The 14,418-nt window shown below is 38.0% G+C and overlaps 1 protein-coding gene across 1 annotated transcript; it reads right to left on the reverse strand.

The window, feature by feature from the left end:
- Positions 1-553: 553 nt before the first annotated feature.
- Positions 554-12,187, reverse strand: LOC578317 (DNA-directed RNA polymerases I, II, and III subunit RPABC1). Its single transcript, XM_030996330.1, has 8 exons — positions 11,994-12,187; positions 7,915-8,003; positions 6,776-6,895; positions 5,581-5,662; positions 4,619-4,699; positions 3,961-4,019; positions 2,325-2,403; positions 554-1,590 (listed from the first exon to the last, which is right to left on the reverse strand). Exons 1-8 carry the CDS (start codon positions 12,048-12,050, stop codon positions 1,525-1,527), a joined length of 633 nt encoding a protein of 210 aa, XP_030852190.1. The 5' UTR covers positions 12,051-12,187; the 3' UTR covers positions 554-1,524.
- Positions 12,188-14,418: the final 2,231 nt, after the last annotated feature.

The raw sequence follows: 14,418 nt of genomic DNA on the forward strand, positions 1-14,418 counted from the left end.
AATTTCTTCAACACCCAACATTTTAAAGGTATAGACCAGTTCTGGTCATGCGATTGCATTGTCAAAGAAACGTTGTGGAATCGATCAGAAAAGGTTGATCATCTAGCATATAAGTATTAGTGTGTACTGCAAGGTTCTGGAATCATCAAAATGATAAGAAATTTGGCCCAGTCTTGGTAAAGTTACAAGCACTGTACACAGAAAGATGTATATGGGACTACGCAATATCTATCCAGTCGGGATAGATATAATAATTTACCAAATATATCAATTAGTAGGCGGTTTCCCAGCAAAATTTGTATCATCACGTATTAGTCAAAACATATTCTTTCACATGTTTGGTAATAATAGCTGTCATTTCATTTTTTGAGAGGGGGGGGGGGGATTCCAAAACTAGTCTTTACCTTTAAGAGGCATGTAGATAATGAATGCAAGAACCACCAAGCCCCCCAAAGACCCCTGCCAAAATAATTCTTCTAACTTGACCTGATCGTACATGAAGTTCCAAGGCACACCAATGATGTAGTAAGTACTAAATATCACTCTCTGTTTTCTGGTAAGGTTTGTTTACCGTTACGGTAAACTTTGTATGATGTCGGAAACAATTACTGTACCACTAATCTCGATTTCAACCTTCATCAATATGTTGTTGCTCTGTAATCTGCAGTTCATAAGGATTCCTGAGATCTTTTAAACATCATTTTGTTTGGAATGAACTTCATATTCTGATCACATCACGACTTCTCAAGGTAGTGAATGAGATCTGCTAATGATGAAGACAAATATGTGGACTCTTGTTATGACAAATATATTTGGATCAAGTAAATGACGTTATTCACTGTATTGAAATCTTGTCATAACAGGATTCAAAAACAATATAGTACAAAAAAGTAGGAAGGCAAAAATACCTTTTAATGATTGATATATGTATTCCTTATTAGATGGTTTCACTGTTATTGTAATGGAATCCAACAATATTGACATCACATATATATATTCAAAACTTCAATGAGTGGCATGTGCCATACACATGTTGAATTACAGTCATTCTCCTTATGATAATTGGAGCATACTGGTCGATTCATTGAGAACCAAAGAGCTCTCTTATTCTTTTGAAAAAAATTACATGGTATAACCCTGAAAACTTTAACTATAATTCAGCTTCCCCATCATGAAAAAATTACTGAAACTGAAACATAATGTGCAAAGACAGATGATAAAATCAGGTTCATCAGACCATTAATAAAACATGTAGTCCCATATGAGGGAATGTGTGTTGGTGCATTTTCAGAATATAACATTCTCAGCAGTACTACATGACTTTGTTCACATTTTAGCTGAGCTTAACAACCCATTTAAAGCGTGAATAATCAAAGATGCAGTTCTATTTCCCAGAACCATCAAACATGGCCTTTAATGTTGATGGTTTTGGTTGCTAGCTTCAGTTTGGACTGGTAACATGATACTGTACAGACTCTATTTACAGATTATATTTTTAAAAAGGAAGGTTGAGATGAGTTTGTGTCATTGCACCAGTCTGTAGGAGATGTATCTTCCTGCTGTCTCACTGGGTCGAATAATCTTCACAACCTGGGTGAGAGAATGACATGAAATGTTGTAACATGAAAATTGTTGAAACCTTGCTCAGTAGGAAGAGGACAACACAACTCTTCATTCTATGTATTCACTGTTTTTCTATTCTTTTATTCTCTTCGTGAAAACAATTCAAGGACATGGTGATGTTATTTAAATAGCAATGAATTAGAAGATTGAGAAAAAAAACAAGAAAGACATTAATATCGTATTTTCCTTTTCTTCTTTGAGATGCCCAAACTATTTTTTACTGCTGACAATGCCTGGGGAAAGTGATGTAACTGTAATAAAAAAATTATAAATAATGACAATTCACATACACAACGTCTGTACCATTTTCATGACAAAAAGACATTAATATTTACAGAATTTGTGTATGTTTTGACAATAAGCCAGTTCGTAGTTGCAGTCCGAGCATGAGCAGATAAAGGTCATTGGAGGCCAAATTGTGAAATACACGTAGACAAAATACTGGATATGTGCTCATGAAAGTTATGTAATCATTATTCATTTATGCACAAGCAGAGCACTCCGTGATACACAGCCGGAAGTATTCTTTGAAAAGGGGATACAAAGACTATTTATGTAGCACCTCCATCGCTGTAGGAGTGCTTATTTCAAAATGTACAAAGTGGGACCTCTTTATGTTTTGAAGATCTGTGGATATTCGGGTCATTTGGGACATGTGCTAACAGTGAACTGGCCTATTTGGAAACAACACAATTGCTCACCTGTCCTCTCTTAAGTCCAAAGTACCTTGCCACAGGATCCCCGACCTGTATCCTTGGTAGTTGATGGTCCTTGAGTTTACTGGTAGGAGAAGGATTGGTCAAGGAAATTCCAAGAGACTATAAGCTTTAAATGTTTCCTAGTCGTACAAATCTAAGATGCATTGCCTGATGTGTTATCAGCGTCTGTGATATGGCGTAATATTGAAGCCCTACAAAAATTGCGCTTCAAACTGATCATGCAGAGCTTCAAAAAAGTAAACAATTTTGAGTGACTGGATTTACCATAATCATTTTCCCCAGTAGACTGCAGTGTTATTGTTCCAATCCCCTGAAGAAAAAAAATGTGTGTTTACCCGTGGGGAGCATTTGCTGCACGTAAGAAATATGTATGCATGGTTTGTTCTTGTGATAAATGATACCTGTTGTGACATAGTAGACTGATTTTTTTTTTCTTCTGTCAATGGTATATTCACTACTTGCACTTGTTAGTCCATTAATTGTGTACCGGTACACAGAATGTATCAAATTAACCTCACAAAACTTACATGGTATTCTATAGGTAAATGGTTAAAGAGTTTGAATAAAATAAAGGATAACACAAAAACTCTGTGTATAGGGTGCGCACCGAACCAAAGTGGGACTTGGGTTCCATTCCACCCTATTCTATGCCAGTGTGTAAGCATGGGTTACTCAACAAGATGTTTTTACAGTTCACTGGGAGTGTATTTAAACTGCAATATCTCTTTGAAGAAGAAACGTTAGAAATGAATAGTTTGAATAGGGTATACCAACATGTAACCCCTTGTATCAAGAAAAAAAACAGGGGTTTGGTGATTGGTACACTTGACTGCAGGGCCCCCCTTTCACAAAACATGTCATCAGTGACGAATGACACTTTTCGTTATAAGCTAGTAAAATTCTTGCTCCTGATTGGTTATCAGCAGATTTGTCCCTGATTTTTGTCATTTGTCATTGAAAAAAGGCTTTGTGAAAAGGGTCCCAGAACTAACTTATATACTCTTATCCTAATCTTCGCTCAAAGACTAGTAGCAAAGCTGGTGATGGCACATTCACTGTAACAGCATCCAAAAAATGGAACAATATCCCATCGTTCATCAAATAAGGTAATTCCACAGACCAAATTAAAAAATTCTTGTTAACATATCTCTTTCCATATAGTTCCTAAACCCTTTTCATTTCTTTATTTAAATTTGTACTTATTTCAAGTTTCATTCAATAGAATATATCATTTACTCTGTAAACGCTGTGATATAGTTGTTGTACTAAAGACTATTTGTTCTTTCTGCTTTTAATATTCATGATTGATTGATCTTTCAATTTTTACTTCATTTAAAAGACTTTAAAAAAGGAAAGAGTACAACAGTACTTAACACAGAATTCAGGAGAATGAGATACGTTAACACAAGGAAAGAAACTAAAAAGCTAATCCCTGGCAATCAGCAAAATAAAACGAGTTTCTGAGTGAGGTTATCATCATCAGCCTAAGGTAGATATACATAAATAATTCAATGTCAGTCGAGGATACTAAAAATAAAAAGGAGACAACAAGAAGTTTATAAATATGAAAGAAAGGTAAACACTTCTTTCTTTCCAATACAGGTTATGAAAAGGATACTATCTGGCGAGGAGCTCTGCCTTCTCTTCGCCTGTCATCACTACATGCTCAGGAACAAACTATATCAGTAAGATAAGAGAGACAGAAAGGAGAGAGAGAGAGAGAGAGGAAAAGGGAGAGAGAGGGGGAGATAGAGAGGGAGGGAGTGAGAGAGAGAGAGATAGAGAGGGAGAAAAAGAGACAGAGAGTGAGGGAGGGAGGGAGGAAAGGAGAGGGAGGAAGAGAGAGAGAGAATTATAGAAAATATTAGAAAATAATTTGATCTCAGTTAGGGGGATTTGAAACAATATGACCAATCAAAATAGACGAACATTCATGCTCTCAGAAAGTTACATTAAGAATTTTTTGTCCAACTGGAGATTTGTTTTTTCAATGGTATTTATTTCATAAATCGTATAAAGGAAGATAAAAAAAAAAAAGGAGAAATATCAATTGACATTCAGGTCCTTTATCACTGGAGCTTTGCAATAATGAACACTGTAACAACAAATTCTTATTTTACCATGGCATTTTTAAACCAGTCCCACTTCTATGTAGTTTCTGCCTTTTCAGCCATGATTAACAAGGTTTCATAAGAACATGGTAATTTCCTTGGTCACCAGAAGTTTGTTATTACAACATTCCACTGTATCAAATATTTGCTTTTGAAGGTACTCACGTCATGTTCTGTGATGTTGATAAGAAGTTCAGCTTCCAAGAACTGCTCTAGGATGTACTTGGGTGCCATGTCACCAAGACTCTGAAAAGAAATAGATTAACATTCAGAGTAAAATAGTAATAATGAATTTAATATTGCATACATGTATTTCAACAGCATTCATATCCAACAAGCAAGGAGCTCAAGTATTACCCCAGGGGGTGTTTCACAAAGATCCTAAGTTTGAACTCATCTCTACGTTGGACTTAACACTTATGGAAAGCTATTGGCATCTATGAAAATATTTTGTAAAAGTTATTTCAAAAGGCATAAAATGTTGATTCAAATCATTCATATGTTCACTTATCGAGGAGATTAGTGTTCTTGATGTGGAATTCATAAAAAGTCTAAAATACTTGAATTTTCACTCTTGAATTTTCACTTTTGAATATATTTTATTTTGAGGCTACAAATGGCTCTCCATAATTTTTAAGTCCAATTTTGAGTTAAAGATAAACTTGAGTTCTGGTAATGTGATTGCATTGTGAAAGAAAAGGTGTGGAATGGATCAGAAAAGTTGATCATATAGCATGTAAGTAACGGTGTGTAATGCAAGCTTTTGGAGTCTTCAAAATCATTATAAATTTGGCAGAGTCTTGGTAAAGTAACAATCACTTACACAGAAAGATGTATATGGGACAACACACATGGTGTCGGGGCTAGTACTACCCTGATTTCCTCATCTTTCTATGCTCATTACTCAGCCAGTATACATTTTCTTCCAAAATTGTTTGGCACATGACATTTATTTGTAACCTTGAACATTCAGTGTGAGTTTCGTTAGATTCTGTGAGAATTCATTTTCTTTTTTTACCAGAACTCAAGTTTGTCTTCAAGTTTGACTTAGGATCTTTGCGAAACATCCCCAGCTTAATTATTTTATTATCATGACTGAAAGGAAATATAAAATAAGTTCTTCTTACTGTTTTAGCTGATGGTGTCATCTTCTCCTGGACTGTGATAATAGCTCTGGTAATGTTCTCTTCTTGCATCCTCTGGCAGTACCTGTCATTGCAACGAAATAGAAATATGAACACGTATTTGTAAACTTGTCCTATCTATATTATTTATTTATCTCTCTATATATCTACCTTTCTATCAAAGATATCGTCTCCCAGATCGGAGGTTGATTGCTACATCTTTCCACACATCTCTGTTCTCCTCTGTCATTCTAGAACACTCTTGCAGTGTCTCAATGTCTTGTCCTAGCACTTCCAACAACAACAAAAAATCCCCCCAAATATACAGATTCCAGCAGTAATTCAATCGTAATATAAAGCATTGTAACTCTTCTGATTTCTGGTTTCGTTGTAATATTTTCTTTACTTAAAAAATTAAAAATCATGTTTTTTTTTGCATCATGAAATGACTGATATAATCATAATAGGAAAAGGAAGATTGAGGAGAGAAAACATTCATTCTCTTTACCAGTATTCCAAATCATTGATCTTGTATCAAAGCTCTATGTTACTTTTTTGCACCCAAAAATGTCTGATATAATCATTATTCATAGGAAATTAAATATTGAGGAGAGAAAACACTGAATATTAATATTAAGTTCCCATTTTTGAGGGCCAAAGGTTGACATATCAAGTATTGACATTTTTTATACTGCCTTAACGAAAAACTGTGGAAGTCCTAGATTCATGTACGAGTACTGTGACATGGAAATTGTGCAGGTGTTTACTGTCACTTACTCAAATTATGGGTCTGTTTTGACAAAATTTTGAAAATGTCAGACATGATCATAACTTAAATATAAACAAAATCAAGAATTAATGATAGATTTATCAATAACTAAGATATCATTACCCTTAAACTCATTCCTTCAACAGCAAGTTATTGATGAAAGCATTAGGATTTCTCACAAGTTGAAGTGCCATTTCTTGACAAATTTCAAGTGGTTATTAATGGTAACCGATATTTGCTCCCAAGACAACTGCTCCTGACTTATTTTATGAAAGGTAAAGGCTTAGCGTTAGGATTAAAATAGGGACTTAGGTTAGATTTAGGGTTAGGGTTAGGTATAGTGTTGGTTTCAGGTGTGAAGCGGGAGCAAGTGTCACACAACCTTTGTTATCATCTTGAGATTTCACAAAATGTATAATTTGGACTTACGCTTTGATGGTCTTCATGCCTACTTTCTTCTCCTCTGGAAAGAAGACAAACATCTGATCGGTCGGGTCATCGTTGTGAGCGACCAACACGGTCAAGTCCTTTCTGCTTGGCCTGTTCTCACTGCATGATCAAACACAACCGGGTAAAAAAATTGAACAGTTAGCTTGCATCGCATTTGGGCCATGATGAAAATGTAGTACTAGCAGACTGCTTAACATCAATTGATTTCTGCTTAGTTGCTTAGCTTGATTTCTGACTCATTGAATGATTAAAAATGGTGACATGGTACTGGGCCCCCGTTTCATCAAGCTTGTTATCAATAACAAATGCTAAATTTCTATAACAAATATGCTCTCAGCCAATCAAATGACACCATTTCAGTAGCTTTTAAGTTATAACAGTAATTGTAACTTGTTATTATTGACTAGTTTTATGAAACAGGCCCCAAGTCACCATTGTTATTTACCAAGAAAGTCATGTCTTTTTCTGCCAAGTCCATTCTCACTACACTATATTTCCTTTTTATCTACATGTACAGGTGTATGTGCACTTATTTCACATTAGTGAGAAACATTTTTTTATTTTCATCTTTCCATACTTTCTAAAGTTCCTATACATATGTGTTTTTTTTTTGTGTGTGGACAAGCCTAGTTGTATTGCACTGTAATAAACCCTATCTTTACCTACATGTACACACAGATCAATTTAAATGGATCAAGAAAACTTTTATTTTCGTTCAGGCACATTTCCAATTGGTTCCAGGCCCATTGATCCGAAGTTTAAAAATCGGAAGGATGATGATATTTCATTGTTGACAGTATACAGGACAGATTACAGGACTTAACATTACACTCTGTCTTTAAAAAAAATGATTCTCAAGACAATCATTGTCCAAGTTTCTGGATATTGAAACATGTAGTAAACTGCTTGACCCACATTTGAATGGGGTGTCCACAAAGTTTTATGCATGACATTCAAGGAAATTCTTGAAACTGTCACAGGGCTAACTTCTTGGACATCCCACTTAAACATATGTTACATAATTAACACACATTTATATGGCATGTCCATGCATTTAGACTTATGATGGTTTCAAGAAACTGGCCTTAGATGGTTATACGCCGATTGATGAAATTTACCTTGGTTTATCTCCAAATTGTTCCTTGAATTGTTCCAGAGTCTGGTCCAATTCCTCTTGTGTTACAAGGTATCCTCTGTCATGGCAAAGCTGTCATAGGCACAAGAAAAATAAAATTATTGAAACACTGTGTACATCCTGAATTCATATCATGAATAATTAATGGCGATTGAATGAACCCTCTCTCATTGACAACCCCCCCCCCCCCCCCCTCCTTTTTTTCTTTCTCAAACACCTTCTATTAACATTCAGTTGGCTGGGAAACTTATGCTTGATAAAACCCAGACGTTGGATCATTCTTTTTACTGCAGTAGTTTCAGTGGTTATAACCACTCCAGCAAAGCATAGAGAGTCAATGCCAATGCATACTGACCTCTAACACTGCACTACGTGTTAATAGGCAGCATTTGCACACATGAATAGTCAATACACTCTAAATACACAAATGCACACAATCATGCCGATGCGGCTGATCGGCAAGTTTGACAGTAGACTTACAATTTAAATTTTTAAATCATTCTTTCTAACATCGGTAGGTTAAACAAATTGTATTTTACTGCTATTTAGGTGTCATCAATTGTCACTTAAAGGGATCGTTTAACAATGTTCAATCTGAGATGCACGGTCCTACATGTTAACAGTGTCTGTGATATGGTGTAATATTGAAGCCCTAAAAAAATCGCGCTTCAAAATGATCAAGAAGTGCCTCAAAAAAGTAAAAAATCTTTGAGTGACCAGTTTTACTATACTCGTTTTCCCCAATAGACTGTAGTGTTATGAAAACCGTTCAGCGAACGGTTTTCAAAATTTGTAATTCCAATCATTAATATCTTGATAATCAGACAGGCGATCGGCTTGTAAAAGTCATGGAGTTCCTGACTGACCTAAAGGTTTATAATTATCATTGCAGCATGAGCTAAATCAAGGATTATTTCTAAAGGATCTACGACAAAGTTACTGGATCCCTTTAAGTTGAGTTTTGTACAGTGGTGTTTGAAATGTTGAGAATCAATAGCACAGCTTTTAATACACAGCCAGGATAGTAATGCACCTATGTGTGGTTATAACAGTTTGCATTAGCCTGCTGCTTGTGCTATAAGTCTATGCCATTTTTGACAGGAGGAAAGACTAATTTCCTAAATCTGAAAAGATCGGCAGACCTTCACTTGACAGTAACACTGCAGAATATTAACACAAACAGAGCAACTATTATATTTATGAATTAGATTTCAAAATGGCAATAACAATGTCAAACTGTTCATTCCTTGGCTTCAATTCTGTTTGAAATCAAACATTTAATATAAAAATACTAACAGAGCTTTTTCTATCAAGTTCTAATCTAGTTAGTCTTCTTCCTAATTCAGTTATTAAATTTATGACCATACCTGCCAACCTGAGACAAGAGAAATTAGGAGTAAATTTTTCTGGATGGACTATGAGGTCGCGAACCACCGAAGGATTGGGGTAGTAGCCCGTAGATTGGGGGGGGGGGGGGGGGGTACACAGGACTTTAGGGTCTATTTTTTTTCTCTCCATTTTAATGGTGCAAATGGGCCTTTTCCTTCAACCTTTTCACCCCATGCACACACAATGCAAAATGCGTGTTGAAGTCCGAGTGCTGATTCTGCAACTGGAAATTGTTTCCCGTATTCTTTCTTATACTTCTGATTATGAACAGCACGAGTCTTATCCATTTTGTCCTTCAAAAATGGAGAAATCAACGAAGAAGAAGAATATAGTAGTAGTAATCCAAAATAAATCTGAGGAAGTCCGGTAAATAACAAGCTTCCACGATCGCAGTCATCGCACAAGCATTGAAGAAAACACGCCAATGTATACAGTGTTTATGCACGGTGTATCAACTGCACATGTCATATAAATACACGTGGGCTATACGCATGCAGTTACTATGCATCAACGCTGCATGTAGTGTATGTATTAGTACAACGTCCGCACACACTTTATCGATATAGCTTGCGCACGTGCTTCCATGTACTAGTACATGCAGTACATGGATAATGACTGCGGAACTAACGATCACGTTCGGGCTGCGCTGTGTATATCTTCTATGAGCGCGAGCGCGGATGTCGACGTGATCTGGTTATCAGTGCTGTGTTATGCTTTAGTCTTATGCAACAGTCGTTTGTTTTAAAAATATTTTAAAATTTAAAAAAATCGGAGTTTTGAGGCATGAACTCGGAATTCGGAGTTGGTATGAAAAATGCGGAGGAACTCCGCCTAAATCGGGGTGGTTAGCAGGTATGTATGACCACAGCGAACTTGCTGATTGGTAGTATTTCACTTAAACGAAAGTCAGATTAGCCACTCCAGCAAAGCATAGAGAGTCAATGCTAATGCCTATTGACCTCTAGCACTGCATACATGCTGTGAGGCAGGGACCTAGAAGTCTATACATACACCACACAATATCGCATAGACTGTACACAATCATGTCGATGCAGCTGTAAGCAAAGGTTGACACTAGACTTACAATTTTAATTTTTTAATTATTCTTCTTAACATCAGTAAGTTGAACAAAATGTATTTTACTGCTATTTAGATGTCATCAATTGTCACTAAAGTACCGATTTTGAGTGAAATCAGTTGAGTTTTGTACAGTGGTGTTTGAAATGTTGAGAATCAAAAACACGGCTTTTAATACACGGCCAGGATAGTGATGCTCCTATGTGTGAGATTAGCCTAATACTTTGTCAAAATATTAGAAAACATATTTTTGTTTATTGTAGCATATTTTATGGCATTTCTCTTTCTTGCTTTACCTTTAGGATTTACAAACTTTGACCTTGCCAATTATATTATTATTATTTTTAAAAACATGGCAAATGCAAAAAAAATTGCAATTGGCATGTCCACGATGATAGGCAAATTCATGCAAAAAAATATATTCAAAAAATTGACTTGAAAACACATCACACAATCAGTCTGAACCGAGTCAGGAGCAAATTTGAAGAAATTATATTTTTAAATGTTGTAAAACCAAAGATATAAGAAGAAAACTGCCCAAGTATCTGTACTAAAAATCGTACATGTAAAATTGGTCGTAGACATTCGACAGCTGAATATGACGCGCACGGTTGCATTACGTGCGTTCTCGAATCCAAAATCGTACCTCACACACACAATCTCGCCATACCGTGAATGGTCCGTCTTGGGGAGCTAGCCGGCTGAGAGTTTGCAGCGATACCAACGCAGCTGCCAGCTTCGGAGCTCCGCAGCGCGCCATTTTAGCGGGACTCGGAAAGGTTTGCGAAGGGAAGGCAGCGGCCTAGCTTTTTGCCCAAACAACGCTAGATCGGCTGCTGGCAAAATGAAAATAACTACGATCGAGAACATCGTCGGTTTCTTAACTTTTCAGTGAGATAATTCTGAATTCTAATTGAGACTATATAATAAATTAAATCGACAAAGTGTGCGTCATTTAGAGCTGTCGAATGTGTACGACCAATTTTACATGTACGATTTTTAGTACAGATACTTGGTCAGTTTTCTTCTTATATCTTTGGTTTTACAACATTTAAAAATATAATTTCTTCAAATCTGCTCCTGACTCGGTTCAGACTTATTTTCTGATGTTTTTTCAAGTCAATTTTTTGAATACATTTTTTTGCATGAATTTGCCTAACATAGATTAAACATAGATTCTAGGATGGTTAAGGGTAAGACCAGATAACATTATAAAAAAGATATATCCTTCCACCCTCCCATATCCAAGTTTTGGGCTGATTATTGTCGACCCACCGCAGCAAGGCCATTCAGATTTTCGTACGCGCGCAAAGCGCCCTCTAGTGCCCCATGAATGTGCCTAACGATGATGGCATTGTTCTGAAAACATTCTTTGTATTTTACGGTAAGGAAACTAATGTTACTAATTTTACATTTTCATAGTAAAAAAAACGATGCTAACTCAAATTAAGTTTTTCAATAATACCCGGTAGTCCTAAATGGTTCGGGTGATAAACTCTGAACTTTAAACAAAATGTTTGACAGGCCAGGCCACACCAAATGGGACACATGGGGCTGAAGGCACAGTTCTCAAGTATTTGATGCCGATTTACTCACCTGCATGATAGTTCTACGAACTCTCCAAAGCCTGTATGTTTCAGCTTCATCATTCATGATCACAAGAACAAATAATTACAGAATTTTCTTTCAAAATAACGATTCAAGAGGTGTTTTATATGAAATGCGTTACTGGTCTGATTGTTCGGCCTTGTGCAATGCTGATACGGTATCTTTGAGATAACAAGTTCAATGGGAAATGCACACACGTGTACGTGGAGATCCCTAGCTAGCTGGCTTGAAATTGAACAATTTTTTTTCTGAATCTGAAAATAATACAGCTCAACACCAGGCGCGGATCCAGGGGGGGGGGGGGGGGGCGAGCGTGCCTTGGCCCCCCCCCCCCCGCAAAAAAAAAAAAAAAAAAAAAAAAAAGGAGAGAGAGAGAGAAGGAAAAGAAGGGAAAGAGGAGAGAAAGGGAAAAAAAGAAAAGAGGGAAGAAGGATATCGGGGGGGGGGGGGGGGGGGGGGGGGAAGGACTTCCCTCCCCCTCCCCCCCCCCCCCAATAAAAAAATAAAAGAGAAGGATGGGAAAGAAAAAAGATAAAGAGGAGATAAAGAGAAGGACAAAATAGGAAGAAGAAAAGAAAAGAAAAGAAGGGGGATATCAGCTGCAATTTTCCCGCCAACAAGTTGTGGATCGATCGAGGGGGGGGGGGGCAAAAGACCCTAGCCTCCCCCCCCCCCCCGTCCCCGCTAAAAAAAGAGAGAAGGAAGGAAAAGGAAAAGAGGAGAGCTAAAAGGGAACAAAAAGAGGAAGGAAAAAGAAAAGGGAGAAAAGAAGCGGAGATCAGTTGCGGTTAATCCCGGCCGCCAACAATGTGTGGAGCGGGTTGGACCAAAATGACCGTGCCCCTCCCCCCCCCCCCCCCCAGCAAACCTAAAAGAGAGATAAGTAAGGGAAGGGAAAGTGAAAAAGGAGAGAAAGGGAAAGGAAAGTGAAAGAGGAGAGAAAGGGAAAGGAAAAAAAAGAGAATGAAGAAAAGTAAGGGATATCAGTTGCAATTTTCCCGCCAACAAGGTGTAGATCGGAGGGGGGGGGGGGGGGGGGGGCACTGGCATACTGATAGGGGAGGGGGGGGGTTGGAGAAATAGAGTTCAAACGTGGTTTATTTATAATTCCATAACGGTGGTTAACAAATAATGCTGAAATGAGATAATTTTCCTCACTTCATGCGTTTGTTGGAAAATGACAAATTCCTAAATTTACAGCCAGGCAAGAAAATGCTTCTTGAGATGCCTACATATCAGGGCCCGCGGAACGGCGGGGATCGGGATCCTCGAGCCCCTCCCCCCACACTTTCTTTGAAAAAGCATATTAAAGAGAAATAGAAAGAAAGAGAGCGAGAAAGAAAAAAATAGTTAACTGCCAGTGTCACATTATGATGGGGTATCAAAATATGCTCATCTGACCATGATTAAAATTAATGCCTAAAATCCTAAGGGCTCTGCCCCCTGGATTCCACCTAGGGCCCTAAGGCGGGCCCTTAAATGCTTATATGACGGTCATTAAATGCCTAAAACCCCTGATTTCTGGGGGCTCTGCCCCCTGGACCCCACGCCAAATAGTGTCCTGCTAGTGTCACAAATAATAAGGTATCAAAAATGCTCATCTGACCGTAATTAAACGCCTAAAACCCCTGAGCTTCTGGGGGCTCTGCCCCCTGGACCCAACCAAGAGCCCTTAGGCGGGTCCCCGATACTCATCAGACCGTAATTGAGTGCCTAAAACCCTTGAGATTCCGGGGCTCCGCCCACTGAACCCCAAGCCAATTAGTGACCTGCCATTGTAACAATTAGGTATCAAAATAATGCTCATCTGACCGTAATTAAATGCCTAAACTCCTGAACTTCCGGGGCTCTGCCCCCTGGACCCCGTCTAGGGCGCTAAGGCGGACCCCTGAATGCTAATCTGACCGTAAATTAAAACCTTAAACCCCTGAGCTTCCGGGGCGGACAAGGTATCAACATTATGTTCATCTGACAACAGGCGCGTAGCCAGGGGGCGGTGGGATGGTCCCCCAATAAACGCCGGCCAGAAAAGAGAGGAGTGTAAAGGAAGAGGACGTAGGAAGAAAAGGGAATAGACAAAGAACATATTTGAAATTCAGACAAGGATTAAAAGTCGAGAACGGTACAACGAATCGTCTTCTTTCTCTAATGAATTAATGAAGCGTCAAAGCTTCCGCGCTACGCGCGGGGGAGGGCAGGGGGAACTTAATTCAGACGAGGATAATTTTCGGGAACGGTACAACGAATCGTCTTCTTTCTATAATAATTTAATGAAACGTCGAAGCTTCCGCGGTTCGCGCGGAAGGGGGTGGGGGAATTGATTTAGACAAGGATTAAGAGTCGAGAACGGTACGACGAATCTTCCTCTTTCTCTAATGATTTAATGAAAAGTAAAAGCTTCCGCGCTTCGCGT

The sequence above is a fragment of the Strongylocentrotus purpuratus genome, unplaced genomic scaffold (genome assembly GCF_000002235.5).
Source record: "Strongylocentrotus purpuratus isolate Spur 01 unplaced genomic scaffold, Spur_5.0 spur5_scaffold_3, whole genome shotgun sequence".
Taxonomy (NCBI): Eukaryota; Metazoa; Echinodermata; class Echinoidea; order Camarodonta; family Strongylocentrotidae; genus Strongylocentrotus; species Strongylocentrotus purpuratus.